Below are 14,961 nucleotides of genomic sequence, written 5' to 3' on the forward strand. Positions count from 1 at the left end.
CCTAGCCTTTCTCCTGTAATGCACTGGAGTAAATAAATGCACACAAGTTCACGGTGGTGCATTAAAAGCAGCGCATTCTGGAAAACTGCTGAGCAAAGCCTCGAACGGAATGGAATGGCAGGCCCATCCATCTTCGAAGTTACCAGGGCATATTAGTGGCAGACACCAGCTTGTCCCTCCTTCCCCCCTTTCTCCGTCCCGCCCTGCAGCATTTGGATAAACAAATGCCCCCGCTTTGTAACTCGGACCGGCCACGCCCCGCAGAGGCTCGCCTTTCATCCCTCAATGTACACAGGGGGCGGTGAGCCGAGAGGACGGTCCCCGGGAGGTGGGAGTTTGCAGACACTCCCTGCCCGCCTCGGTGCCTGCCTCCACCCTGGCCAGCCCCAGTGCGACTGCTGCTGGAAGCACACAGCGGCGGAGGAGGAGGAGGCGCAGCAGCAGTCTCCCGCGGCACCGGTCACCCTTCCGCTTCCTCCCCCGGGCGCCTTCTCCCATTCACGGACTCCACCTCCCTGCTGTGACCCTCCGTCCCCGGGAAGCCCCTCCGAGAGCCCAGACTCCGCCCCCCAGGCACCGACGGCAGCAGCAGCACTTTGTTTCATTCAGAAGCTGCCCCTTCCCTCTGCTGATAAAAGGCTGAGCCTAGTTTGGAAAGGCACATTGCTATTTTGTGTACATAATTTTAACCACTGGACCGCTTCGATTTCTGGATTCAATTTCTCACTTTCTGCAGCAGCTTTTTTTTTTATATTTGTTATTTTTGATTTTAACAGTCCTCGAACTCGCCGATCACTTTTTAATTTTAAAGTGACTTCTCACAGAAGCGTCTGCTGTGTTCTGAACTTGTGTTTTATTGTTTAATTCAATTTTTTTTTAAATCCTTGACCACGCGTGGCCATGAGCACATTTTTCCGGTTGCCGAACCGCTCCGTGGTGGCCGTCTTCTTCCTCTTCTCGCTCTCCTCGTCCTTCCTGTACTTCATCTACGTCGCACCTGGAATAGGTAAGACTTTTATCTATGCTGTGTGTATGGTTTTCATCAAAGAAGTGTGTTCTTTTTAGGGAGACTGTGTGACAAGATCCGCCACCCCCTTCGATCAGAGATCCGAAGTCAGACCCCAGGATGCAGCAGATCCGATGTAAATGCTTTTGGAGAACAGAATGCCCTGGACACCCACAGAGCATGGGATGTATTTAGCAGATGCAAAGACAGAGAGCAAACAGCCCTCTAGGCGCAATGTTAGGAGTGGAAATGTGTAGACCGGTGGGAGTTTTAATCTCTTCTGCTGTTACTTTCACAGAATACTCTACCGAAGGGTGTTTATTTGTTGGAGGGGTGAACTATGCAAACAGTGACAGCTCCAGGGCAGCCTTCAGACATTGGAAACGCTTGAAATATATGGTTTAAATTCTATGTATTTTTTTACTGAGAAGAACCGCTTGATGGTTGTGCTTCCCTTACCACCCACCCATCCCATGGTCTGTTTTTGTCATATCCTTAGTGACATCTGTAAGAGTGGGGTGGGGGGGTCATCACATTCTGCAGGAGCCATCATTTTGTGTTACGTCACTAAGGTATACCGTGATACCTGCACGTAATAAGATGTGGTAACTAGTTATCTTGCTCATTTCTTCATTTCCTCCACGTTTTGTTGTCACTTAGCTCCCCGAGGCGGATTTGGAACTTTTGCACGCTATACTAGCCTGATGTAACATCAGATTGCCCCTTCTCCCTAATAACTTATTATTCATTTTTTTGTTTCCCCCTAGCCTGCCTCCTCCTTTGCCTGATTATCCCTGCGCGTTTTGACACGACCTTTATATTCCTATAAGCGATTTACAAGGCATGCTCTGTGGTGACAGTGGGATGCACAGCGAGGCAACTTTTAAGCCCCTTCACATGGGCCACCACGTTCATTTCGAGTGCAGACCTTTCGTCTTTGACATGAGAACCTTCCAACAGTGGGGGAGAGGGGGAATTTTGGGTCCAGAGTAGGAACATCCCAGGGTAATCCTATAAAAAAGCTTTGAGAAGACTACAGTGTAAACCACGTTTTGTTCTGTCATGTGTGACATCTATTGTCTGTGCATTATTTTGACATTTGCACTTAATACCCAAAGTCGACACTAGCGATTTATGAAACTGATTTAAAAATAAAACCTAGTATGGCTCTTTTGAATGCTCGGGTCAGTGACGAGCAGTGAGTTGTGTGCGGAAGAGCAGTGTCATTTTACTCTCGCTGGTTTCACTAGCCGCCGGCACCTGCTTCAGAGACACCAGCAAACAGCCCCTCGGGCAGCATTCCGCACGCGGCACTCTTGCTGCCCTAGGGGGTAATTCAAGGGGGTAGGGGGGGTCGGCGCAGAGGCCTGAGTCACTGCATTTTATTTGAGCCCGGCGGCAGACAGGGTGACTTCATGCTTGGGGCGACTGTTTAAATCGTAACTGGCAGCCACAAATTGGACATGAATTACACCCTCCATTAAAGGCCGAGAGGTGGAATTAACTGCGCTTGCCTTGCACGTGCTCTGACCGCATGGGTTCCGCTGCCCTAGGCGAAGTGACGTCTGCCCTTGTTCGCTGTCATTTGGCTGATTGTGGTGGCAGTCTGGCGCCCCCTACCGGTGGGGCAGGAAAGCTGGCCTTGCCCTCTGTCACCCCTCCAGAGCGGTTCCTCCGTGTTCTCTGTAGCCTGAAGCATCCAGAGGTGGGGGACACAACGTGCTCTGGAGAACAATTTTTGACTCCCTCCATTTCCCGTAGGACTGTACCTAGGAAGAGTCTGGGACAGAATTACTCGACAAGATCCCTCGTCACCCGGATCATCACCGTTTCCACTCTGGGTGTTTTACAATACCCGAGGGCTCCCTTCCAGCCGTTGTCCTGGTGCAGTGTTGTTCTTCTGTTTGTTTGCCAGACGACAGTGCACCGTGAGAGCAGCTTCCAGGGTTGCAGCCCCAATGTCACCAGGGACGTGGCCCCCCTGGCATCGGTTAGGTTGAAGGGCATCCCTCGGGCGTGTGGCCTTGGGGTACCTTTGTCTTCTGGCTTTCATTTCTGTGTTTTGTGTCTGTTTCTTTCACGGTCTGTGCTTGTTCAGATGTGCACAGAGGCCGGGGATGCTGACAGGCGTAGACATTGAACTGCTTCGTGTTATTGGGAGTGCTTTAAATGGAAACAGACAAGTTCTGGTGTTCACTAACCGGGGTACCCGTTTTCTCCTGAGAAGTACTGGTACGCTCCCATCAAATCTATTGCAGCAGTGCTAAGGAGTGCAGCTTCTTTACCTTTCAATTTAATGAAGTACTGATGCTCCGTACCGGACAGTACCTGCCACTTCGAGCACTTTTGTTCTGAGCTATTTCAATGCATGGGTTGCTGCCTGGTCCCCACTGGCACCTGTTCTGTTCTCAGCAGAGCAGATAGGTAGATTTAATTCTTGGTGAGTGGGGCGAGCAGGTTTCACGTTGCGTCGCACCCTTATCATGCACGGTCCCTTATTATTGATTATACCCTATAATCAGGACAAGTATGACTTCTGCCTAGGATCACCGGTTGATCTGCTGAGTTCAGATTGAAAAAGCCCCTTTAGTCTGCAATGAATGTTTCCGGTCCTCTGGTTATGTGTTAAGGATCTAAAGATTAGGGAAGCAGATTACTCCATATCAATGGTAACACCAGCCCCTAAACCTAGGTTGGATGAGTAAAACCTTGATTTCAGGTGTGGGTTTGTACAGTCGTTTCAACTGCAATTAGGCAAGACTACAACTCCCAGAAAGCATTTGGCTGTGAAGGAAAACTCAGAAGTGGATATGGTGTCCTTGAGGACATGGAGTCATATTGTAACCTAATCACAAATGGAAGTGTGTCGCATCAGCTGCAAAATTTAGGGCAACATTCTCTCTGATTTCTGACTGTCCCGGTGAGGCTTGTTTCTCAGATGTAAGAAACTTAGTATTTTGTCCACATTGCTCCAGGCCCATTAGACACTATACAAGGGCTACTGGAATTATTGGAGTTATGCGGTAGGGGAGCACTAAATTATGCGGCCAGGATGACTAATGTGGCATGTTTTTTTGTAGCATTACTCCATTAGTTAGTAATTTTTACATGTTAATACTGCCTGGACAAAGAATTCACCTCATTAGTACCAGTTTAAAGACAAAATGCAGAAAAAAGCAACCAAAAGATGACCAGTTAGCTTTTGCAAAGGGTCTTACATTGAACATCAGCCCACCTCACCACAATTTTAGTAACTTTTGATCCGTTTGAGCTAGAAACACATTTTTTTGTTAAAATCTTCAGATTATGCAGCAGACAATGAATTATGTGGCGAATGCGGCAACTCCACAATTATGCGTAAAAGCCAGCACTTGCAGAATCTCATAATTCCAGTGGCCTTATAGCCAGGGCCACCAGGGAAACCTCACTGTGCAGCTGTGACGTTTTCTGCATAAATATTAATATTGACACACTTGTCCCATGTTTATCTGCTCAACACACACCGATTTTAACAACAGAAAACAGTGGGTTCTAGCTCATTCCAATCAGAAGGTATTGTAACTACTGCACAGGGCGGTGCAGACACTGCAGAATGTAAATGACAACCCTCAGCTGCTGTCTGCTGTAGTCTGGCATTTAAAGAGGTGAAGCACTCCCATGCCATGGCCTAGGGGTAGAGCTTTTGTCTACAGCAGGAAATACAATCCTCTTTACTCGAGTAGAAGGAATTTCTGTTTCCTCTTCATGATTTATTTTTGTTTCACCATTCACACATATTCAGGTGCACAATAGAAATGGGTGTCAATATTGCAGTTATTTCAAAAGGAAAGCTTCCCCAGTGGCCTCCTGCGGAGAAATTCATTTTATTTCTAAAGTTTTGTATAGCGTGAACATGACCCTAGATGGTATCTATCAGAGTGCTTTACGTTATAGGGTAGGTAGGATACAATCAATCAATCAACTTGTAAAGCGCACTACTTACCCGTGAGGGTCTCAAGGCGCTGAGGGGAGGTGGTGCTGCTACTGCTCGAAGAGCCAGGTCTTGAGGAGCTTTCTGAAGGTGAGCAGGTCTTGGGTCTGCCGCAGATGGGTGGGGTGGGTGTTCCAGGTCTTGGCGGCGGGGAAGGAGAAGGATCTGCCGCCGGAGGTTGTTTGTTGGATGCGCGGGACGGCGGCGAGGGCGAGGCTGGCGAAGCGGAGCTGGCCGGCGGGGGTGTAGAAGTTGAGTCTGTTGTTCAGGTAGGATGGTCCAGTGTTGTGGAATGCTTTGTGTGCATGGGTGAGGAGTTTGAAGGTGATCCTCTTGTTGACGGGGAGCCAGTGCAGGGCTCTTAGGTGGGAGGTGATGTGGCTGTGGCGGGGGACGTTGTGGATCAGTCGGGCGGAGGCGTTTTGGATGCGTTGTAGTCGTCGCAGGTGTTTGGCCGGGATTCCTGCGCACAGTTGTAATAATAGACACTTGTCACATATATGAGAGTAGTGTGGTAAAACTAATATCTATAGTTGCACATCAATGTAGTAGTCATACAGAGTATCGGAATAATAGGCAGGTAAATACACAATAAGGCATAATGTGTTCTCCAAAGAACATAAGGTGACTATCTTAGGACAACAAAAACTTGTTCATTAGAAGAGTTCATATTCATAGTCCATATGAAATATTCTATATTCTTTTACAGGGATGTGTAGTTTGGAAAGATGTGCTGTGTACTTGCTACATAATTTACTTCTACTTCCGACATAATTTGGTGAACTCCACCACACAATTTCTTGCTCCACTGGTGCAGAATTCCACTTGCCATGATTACAGCTCCCCGACACAGCACTAACTAAGACAATCTTACTGGAAACAGTTAAAATGATGACAAATACAACACTTATGACAGCGATTTACAAGTCAAATCAGGCCCTGTGCAGCTGTAGATTCCTCCAAATACAGTTTGGAAAGTAGCCGGACTCAGCTAGTGCTGCGAGGCCATGATAATGACAGATTGAGAACTATATACAAATGATGCATACAGCATACATATCTTAAATAGGGATGGGGCCAGTGGAAGGGCTGATGCTGTGGTCTCTAGTGTGCTGCCCTAAATGAACCTCTCCCCACTGCATGTATCTTGTGTGACTTCAATTGGAGGTTTCCCTTCTGTGATTGGTCTTCATGGGGCTGTAAGTAGGGTTTCAGTCTTAGGCATCTCACTCAGTGCCTGATGTACCAAGGTTCGGATCACACAGCAGTTGCTGTTTTTGCTAACTGATGTGATGCGACCTGGCCTTTTTTTTGTTTTTTTGTGCTGCAACCTATGTACAAATTGTTTGCAATATTAAGGGCCCGATTATGAGTTTGGCGGTGTGAGAGTGGGTCGAATCCGCCTGCTCCCACACTGCCAAACAGGGCTGCCGTCATCCGCCTGATTGAGTATTATCGAGGTCTGGCAGGTGGGCGGTGTGGCGGTCCCGCAGAGGTGCAGTTTAAAGGCTCATATGCCTGCCTTAAACTGCATCGCCATGGGACCGCCAGTGCACGTTCCTGCACAACATGGACTGTGCAGGAATGGGTGCTTTCACACAGGGGGGTACAACATGTGCCCCCTTGCACACACCCCTGTGCACAGGGCCAAAACCGTACCTCCCCGCCAGCAGTTTCATGGAGTAAGAACCTCCATAAAACCGCTGGCAGTGAGGAAAGTCGTAATATTCTTGTTGGTTCCTCAGGGCACCACCAAGCATATTGCGGCCTTCAGACAGCCGTGCCACTGCCAGGGTTCAGTGTTCTCTGAACCCTGGCAGTTGTAGTGGTGCCGTGGCAGTCTTACCGCCCAAGTTGTAATCTGGCAGGCGGACCGCCGATGTAGCGGTGGCTGGACTGCCACCGTGACTTTGGCAGTCCTCGGACTGCCAAACTCATAGTTTGTCCCGAAATGTCCATCTGAAGGATTTGCTGAACTTTTGCTTGTATAAATGATGCAGGAATCCTGCAAATATTTCAGCATGTCTGTGAATGGTGTGATGGATACTTGTAAAGGACAGTTGACCTCCATTACCTCATTTGATGCAAAATGTCAGGAGGATACCACTGTCTCTTACACGGACAGGAGCTACAATATTTAAAAAAGCATTGGCAAAGGCAATAGCTCTTCCTTTGGCGGTCAGAATTTTAGCTTTTTTACGGCTTGATTTATTTTGTCATGGTTTTTGTAAAAGTTTGATTTTGGAACTGCCCACATCTCTCCAGAATAAAAATACATTGGCTAGGCTAAAATCTAAAACATTGTTTTGGTCTCAAAAATCAGATATTGCCTTTGTAGTTCCTGGCACTGAAGGGAACAACTTTGAGTGTGGATGTGCTTCTTGTGAAAGAGCGGAATGCTGTCCCTCACAGTGAAGCTATCCAAAGGCTGAAGTGGGCTGTCCCACTGCCCCATGCTTTATCTGGCGGAAGAAAGTGTGAATGACACTGCCCAATGTATGAAGAGGGCTGGCAGAAAGCCTTTATAAGTATATACTGCATATATTTAATAAACTCAAAAGGTCTTGGCTAACCCAAGACATTAAAATAAAATATTGTGCATGAGGCACAGGGACATTGGGAGGACATGTGGAGGTCCATTCTCCACCAGATGCCTTCAGATCACATTTCACTTGGTGGAAACTGTCCCTCGTGCACAGCTTCTGCTTTGAAAGTGGACACCGCTCTTCCTGGTGTTGGTGTCACATGATGGGCTGGGACTTGAGAAGCACTTGGAAAGCATTGGTGCACATCCTTGCAAGGAATGAGGGAAAACCTCAGTTCACGCTCTCTTTTTTGTAAAGAGTCGTAACATGGGCGTTGGGTCATAAATTCGTTTGCCCCTTGTAATGTTCCTTTAGTTGAATGAGAAAAGTGGTTTTGCACTCAAGCAGCCTGCATTTTTAACCACCGCAGGCTTTGCATGTCCAAAAGATTTTCCGTACATCCGGCCCCTCCCTGGCTTGTGGAATTGTCTGAATGAAAGTCTTAACAGCTCATTAACTTTGGCATGTATTCTGGGGTGAGGCTACCAACACCTTCGCCTCTTCCCTTCAGTTTCTTTTGGTTTCAGTTTTTATGACGTCAGCAGTGAGATCACATCCCTCCAGGCAGTGCATGCCAGGTGATGTAAAGCTTGCTTACTCCTCTCCAGTTTTATCTTGGGTCTGCTCGCATTCACGGATTTGGCAATTTGAGAACACGGTGTCCCGCAGAGCTTACATCGAAACATGTTTCTGACTTATCTAAGTTGCATTATGTTGGACCTGGGCCATTGTGTTACGATCCTGTCCCAAGGAAGGCAGAGACACGCCCTTTTTCCGTACATCCGTCGGTTACGAAACAAACCCTCCCATGCAGAGACCGAGACAATGTCCTCTTCCCGCAAAGCTTTAAGGGCAGAGCGAGAGTGGCCCCTCCCCTGCAGAGACTGCCCTCTCCCCTGCAAGGACTGCCCACTCCCCTGCAAGGACTGCCCCCTCCCCTGCAAGGACTGCCCCCTCCCCTGCAAGGACTGCCCCCTCCCCTGCAAGGACTGCCCCCTCCCCTGCCCGGACTGCCCCCTCCCCTGCCCGGACTGCCCCCTCCCCTGCCCGGACTGCCCCCTCCCCTGCCAGGACTGCACACTCCCCTGCCAGGACTGCACACTCCCCTGCCAGGACTGCCCCCTCCCCTGCAAGGACTGCCCCCTGTTCCAGCACAACAGTAAATGCAGGCACTGAATTCTGACGGCCCACACTACCCCTTTGAAAATGGCTACTGGGTGTACTTCCCTCCATCTCACCGTAGCTGCAGGGACTGCCCCTCTGCTATCACAGTGCCTGGAGGGTCTTGACCAGTTACATTGACTGAGTCTTTAAGCCTTTCGCCTTCCACAATACCTGCAGAGCCCGCTCTTTCCTGAGATCCAGAAGGGGGTATTTGTGTACCCCAGGCAAAGTGACATTTGCCTCTATATTCCCTTCGCAGTGGGTCCAAGTTCTGAGTTTCTAGCACTCTTATGGCCTCTCTGCTAGCTGGTGTCTTGCCTCTCAGTTTACCAGCTGCATCTATGCTGTTTAAGGAACCCCAAAGCGTGTCTCCCCTGTTACAGTAACTACTGTGCCTGCCCTGTCTTTAGCAACGCCCGCCCTTTGTGGGTCGTGTTACAGTAACAGCTGTGCCCGCCCTGTTTGGGTCGTGTTACAGTTACAGCAGTGACTCCTTACCATAAAAGCAGTTTGGGCCCACAAAGAGGGGCAGCACAGACCACAGACCAGCTTGTTGGTGTGAAAAAGGCCGCTTTATTGGAAACAGGTGCACCTTACAAATAATTTCCCTTGGCCTGCACCGAACAAAACTAAACCTCGCTAAATATATTCTTCCTAACATACCCCCCCACCCCCTCAGCTCCTCTCCAAATCCGCCTAGGTATAAACTCCGACCATATGATATGGCAGCCTGACCACTGGTGCCGTACCTCCAACAAATCCCTCTTCATCTGCTTCACCAACGCTAGGCCCTTGCACTGAACTAAATCGTTCTCCCCCAGCTGGATGACTAACACATAAGGGCACACTCCCCTCCTGACCACCTTATTCAGCGCTGGCAACAGTTCATGCCACCTCATGCCCCCCTTTCCTTGCCAATGACATGCAAACAACCCAGGATCCAATTCCGGATTTAAACTCCGGTTCTTATCCCACTCTGCACATTCCGCCTGCTTCACGAATGAGTGTCCCATAATGAGAATAGACTGGACAGCTGCGTCCGGCCCCGCCACCGCACCTATAAAGACACACATGTAAGACAGAGGAAAACACAATCCAGCTCGGTCCTCCCTCCCGATCTCCCTCAACTTGATGTACGTCTTGTAGCAGTCCGACTTCCAACGCTCCAAACGCATGAGCTCCTGACGCCCCCAACCCTTTCATGCTGCATTTGTCGCCGCCCCTATATGGAACGAATGGGTAAAAAAAAAGTCGGGTACACAGCCATGGCGCGTAGGGCGTGCCGCAGAACCCATAGCAGCTGAGCCGACATCACCCTGCCCGTGTCAACCCGGCAAAAGACTTCCCTGGTCACTGCCGGCCTTCCGGATGCCAGAAGACACCCCGCAGTGGGGGCTGCCACTCCGCACCTCTTTTGTGCCTGTAAAACACCAGGAACAGCATTACTCCGCTCCCCCTGTCCTGTCCCGCCCCTCCTGAATTTTCCCCTGCTCCATACTGTCCCCATCGTAGTCCAGCTGGGACATCTTTTCCTCCTGGTCCAAACCTGCGACACCCTCCAAATCCTGCCATCGGCCACCCTCCACGGGCTCCAGCCGGCTCAGTCCTGCCCTTTCCCTATGTAGCAGTTCCCCCAAATCCACACTCTCCCATCTCCGCTCCTCATGATACTCTTCAGGGTCCTGATCAGCACTGACGAACCTCTGCCCCCGTCGGGTGGGGCTGGCGGGGACTTACCGCCGCCTCCCGTAGGATGCCATTGTCTGGTCCCTCGTGGGAGCGTGACCGCCCGCATAAGGCAGAGCCGGCCCATCCCCTCAGTGGATTGGAGCTGCATGCTGCTCTCCAGAGCTCCTTGCCTCACGTTCCTGTCAGGAAAAATAAGTGGAGTCCAACATGCTGGGGTTAAAAAGTTCCCCCGCCAGATCCACTCACATCCCACCATGCCCCCCCGCATCCCCCACCCCCGACGAATGACCCCCCCAATGCAAAGAGGTATCCCGCCATGCCCGCAAACCCCACCCCCCAGCCGCCCCCCTCCCTGTCGCTCCACACCAGGTACACCACGAAAAAAAACGCCTCCCCCAAAAGCCCGCACCCCCTCTCTGCCCCAGGTGCTCCCACCGTCCCCCCCATGCCCCCGCAATGGCCCCCGACCACCCCGGCCCTCCTGCACCCCCCAGAATAGTCATCGCAGTGTGCGCCGGCCCGGGCCCCGAGATCCGCCAACCCGGATCCATCCCCCTTCCGCCAAATCCCTCCCCCACGCGCAACACTCCCTCCCTCCCGGCCCCACCCCGGGCTCTGTGGCCTACTCACCTCCCCCAAATCCCCAGCCCCCCCTCGTGAATTTCTGGCACCCTCCCCAACCTCTTCTGCCCCCTCCCCCTCCTCCCCCCGAGCTATCAATCAAGAGGAGATGCCCCTCCGTCACTCTCTTGCGTGGGGGCATCCCCCCACCAGCCCTCTTATTGGTGCCCCTTCGCGCCCCTTCCTGCCCTGCCCCCGGCGCCTCACCCCCCCCTCCCACAAAGATTCTCTCGCTGGGGGCTCTACTTGCGGCACCCCCAAGCCCTTTCCACAAACTAATGCGGGACTCGGCCGCGCCTCACCGCCCCAGACCCAGGTCCTGCCATGCGGCCCGCCTCACACCGCCCCCACTCCCCCCGGCCGCACCCCCCCCCTCCGCCCAAGCCTCTGTTGCTCACGCAGCCAGCACCGCCGCCGCCGCCGCAGCGTCGCTCGCTGCGGCAGCCTCACCTTTACCCCGGGCCGCAAGATATCCATGCGGCCCGCAAATTCAAGGAGGCGGGGGGCCTCCACAACCCTGGGATCTTCCAGACGCGCCATCCCGATGATGAGGCACACGAGAGAGAAGGTAAATCCGCGCAAAACAGAATGCTCCTGACCGCCCACACGCTCCCAACTGCCAGCACCACACCACAGGCCCAAAAGCAAGTAACCCCCAGTACATCCCACAAGCATCTGCTGGGTCAGTACCACTAAAATAGTGGGTAGTTCCCTAAAATGGGCGGCTAAATATGCCCCCAGCCCAACGCCAGCCCAAAGATAGCCCACACAGCCCAAAAGGAGCCCACAAAGCCCAACCAGCCCAACTGAGGTGCTGTCTGCCCCCCCCCCCCAGCCCAACCCCCTCTCCCCCGGGAGGAGCAGGCCTCCCACTGGTTGGCCGCCCCTCCCAAAGCCCTATTCTGGCTCCTCCTGCATTACCATAATAGAAGTGCCTGACCTGTAGAGGTATATCCTTTACAGTAACAGCAGTGCTTGGCCTCTCTGGGTTTGTCTGTTACAGTAACAGCTGTGCCCGCCCTGTCTTTAGCAGCGCCCGCCCTGTGTGGGTCGTGTTACAGTAACAGCTGTGCCCACCCTGTCTTTAGCAGCGCCCGCCCTGTGTGGGTTGTGTTACAGTAACAGCCGTGCCCGCCCTGTTTGGGTCGTGTTACAGTAACAGCCGTGCCCTTCTTATTTGGGTCGTGTTACAATAACAGTTGTGCCTGCCCTGTTTGGGTCATGTTACAGTAACAGCAGTGTCCACCCTGTCTTTAGCAGCGCCCGCACTGTGTGAGTTGTGTTACAGTAACAGCCGTACCCGCCCTGTTTGGGTCGTGTTACTGTAACAGCAGTGTCTGCCCTGTGTGTGTTGTGTTACAGTAACAGCCGTGCCTGGCTGGTACGATATCCTCCTTACCATAAAAGCAGTTTCTGACTCCTCCTCCATTACCATAATAGAAGTGTCTGACCTGTAGAGGTATATCCTTTACAGTAACCGCGTTGTCTGGCCTCTCTGGGTCTGCCTGATGTTACAGTAACAGTCGGGCCTAAGTTACAGTAACAGCAGTGCCTGGCTGGGTCTGCCTATGTTACAGTAACAAATGCAAAAAGAACAATTGATAAACAGAATGCAGAACAATGTCATACATTCACCCCAGTACAGAGATCTGGGCATAAATCCATAGTTGTTTTGCTCACCATGCCATTCCAGTTTGAGCCCAGGCATATGCAAATTAGTCTTGAACCTATGCCCAATGGGAACTGTCCAGCCCGAACTGCCTGGCCGGGTCCTCCCTGAACTGGAAAGAAGACTGGCCTGCATATGGCTGGGTCCAAACTGGGGTGGTGTAGTGGGCAAAAGAACAATGGATTTAACCCAGATCTCGTGACTGGGGGAGAATATTTGAATCATTCAGCATTCCGTCCATCATTTGTTGCAGTCCCTCTTTTCGCCCTAAGTGGGATGGGTATGCCCAGACGTGGGTCCCTTGTTCACTGTGCCACTGGATTCAAGCCAGCCTGGCTGATGATGGGTGACATACCGCGAAACCGGTCCCAGGATGCTTGTTTCCAATCCAGGGAGGATGTGGCTTGGCAGTTCGGTCTGGACTGTTCCCAGGAGGCACTGGGTCAAGACTGATTTGCATATGGCTAGGTCCAAACTGGGGTGGCGTAGTGGGCAAAAGAATGATGGATTTAACCCAGATCTCTTGACTGGGGGAGAATGTTTGAATCATTCAGCATTCCAGCTATCATTTGTTGCAGTTACTATGTTACAGTAACAGCAGGGCTTGGCCTCTCTGGCTCTGCCTATGTTACGGTACAGCAGGTACAGGGTGAAGACAGATTTGCATATGGCGGGGTCCAACCTGCGGTGGCGAAGTGAGCCAAAGAACGATGATGGATTAAACCCAGATCTGTGACTGCATTGTTCAGCATTTCGTCCATCATTCATTCCTTTTGCATGTGTTACAGTAACAGCAGTGTTTTGTCTCTCTGGGTCTGCCTGATGTTACAGTAACAGCAGGGCTTGGCCTCTCAGGGTCTGTATGTGTTACATTGCAAGCAGTGCCTGGCCTCTTTGTGTCTGGCTATGTTACAGCAGGGCCTGGCTGGGTCTGCCTGATGTTACAGTAACAATAGGGCATGGCTGGGTCTGCCTGGTGTTACAGTAATAGCAGTGCCTGGCCTCTCTGGGCCTGCCTGATGTTACAGTAATAGCAGTGCCTCTCTGGGCCTACCTGATGTTAGCCTGGCTTCTCTGGGTCTGCCTGATGTTACAGTAACAGCAGTGTCTGGTCTCTCTGGGGCTGCCTGATGTTACAGTAACAGATGTGTCTGGCCTCTCTGGGTCTGCCTGGTGTTACAGTAATAGCAGTGCCTCTCTGGGCCTGCCTGATGTTAGCCTGGCTTCTCTGGGCTGCCTGATGTTACAGTAACCGCTGTGTCTGGCCTCTCTGGGTCTGCCTGGTGTTACAGTAATAGCAGTGCCTCTCTGGGCCTGCCTGATGTTAGCCTGGCTTCTCTGGGCTGCCTGATGTTACAGTAATAGCAGTGCATGGCCTCTCTGGGCCTGCCTGATGTTAGCCTGGTTTCTCTGGGTCTGCCTGATGTTACAGTAACAGCAGTGTCTGGTCTCTCTGGGGCTGCCTGATGTTACAGTAACAGATGTGTCTGGCCTCTCTGGGTCTGCCTGGTGTTACAGTAATAGCAGTGCCTCTCTGGGCCTGCCTGATGTTAGCCTGGCTTCTCTGGGCTGCCTGATGTTACAGTAACCGCTGTGTCTGGCCTCTCTGGGTCTGCCTGGTGTTACAGTAATAGCAGTGTCTGGCCTCTGGGCCTGCCTGATGTTACAGTAACCACTGTGCCTGGCCTCTCTGGGCCTGCCTGATGTTACAGTAATAGCAGTGCCTCTCTGGGCCTGCCTGTTGTTAGCCTGGTTTCTCTGGGTCTGCCTGATGTTAGCCTGACTTCTCTGGGTCTGCCTGATGTTAGCCTGACTTCTCTGGGTTGCCTGATGTTACAGTAACAGCAGTGTCTGGTCTCTCTGGTCTGCCTGATGTTACAGTAACAGCTGTGCCTGGCTTCTCTGGGGCTGCATGGTGTTACAGTAATAGCAGTGCCTGGCCTCTCTGGGCCTGCCTGATGTTACAATAATAGCAGTGCCTCTCTGGGTCTGCCTGGTGTTAGCCTGGCCCCTCTGTGCCTGCCTGATGTTACATTAATAGCAGTGCCGCTCAGGGTCTGCCTGGTGTTAGCCTGGCCCCTCTGTGCCTGCCTGATGTTACAGTAACAACAGTGTCTGGCTTCTCTGGGTCTGCCTGGTGTTACAGTAATAGCAGTGTCTGGCCTCTCTGAGCCTGCCTGATGTTACAGTAATAGCAGTGCCTCTCTGGGGCTGCCTGATGTTAGCCTGGCTTCTCTGGGGCTGCCTGATGTCACAG

General features: G+C 51.7%; 1 protein-coding gene across 1 annotated transcript in view; it reads left to right on the forward strand.

The window, feature by feature from the left end:
• Positions 1 to 399: 399 nt before the first annotated feature.
• The window catches only part of B4GALT5 (beta-1,4-galactosyltransferase 5), a 175,087-nt gene continuing 160,525 nt past the window's right edge, over positions 400 to 14,961 (forward strand). Inside the window, exon 1 of the mRNA XM_078650456.1 lies at positions 400 to 1,006. Coding sequence (XP_078506582.1) covers positions 901 to 1,006 — 106 coding nt within the window. The 5' untranslated portion in view covers positions 400 to 900. The remainder of the gene's footprint in view (positions 1,007 to 14,961) is intronic.

Source organism: Lissotriton helveticus, chromosome 7 (assembly GCF_964261635.1).
Source record: "Lissotriton helveticus chromosome 7, aLisHel1.1, whole genome shotgun sequence".
In the NCBI taxonomy this organism is placed as follows: domain Eukaryota; kingdom Metazoa; phylum Chordata; class Amphibia; order Caudata; family Salamandridae; genus Lissotriton; species Lissotriton helveticus.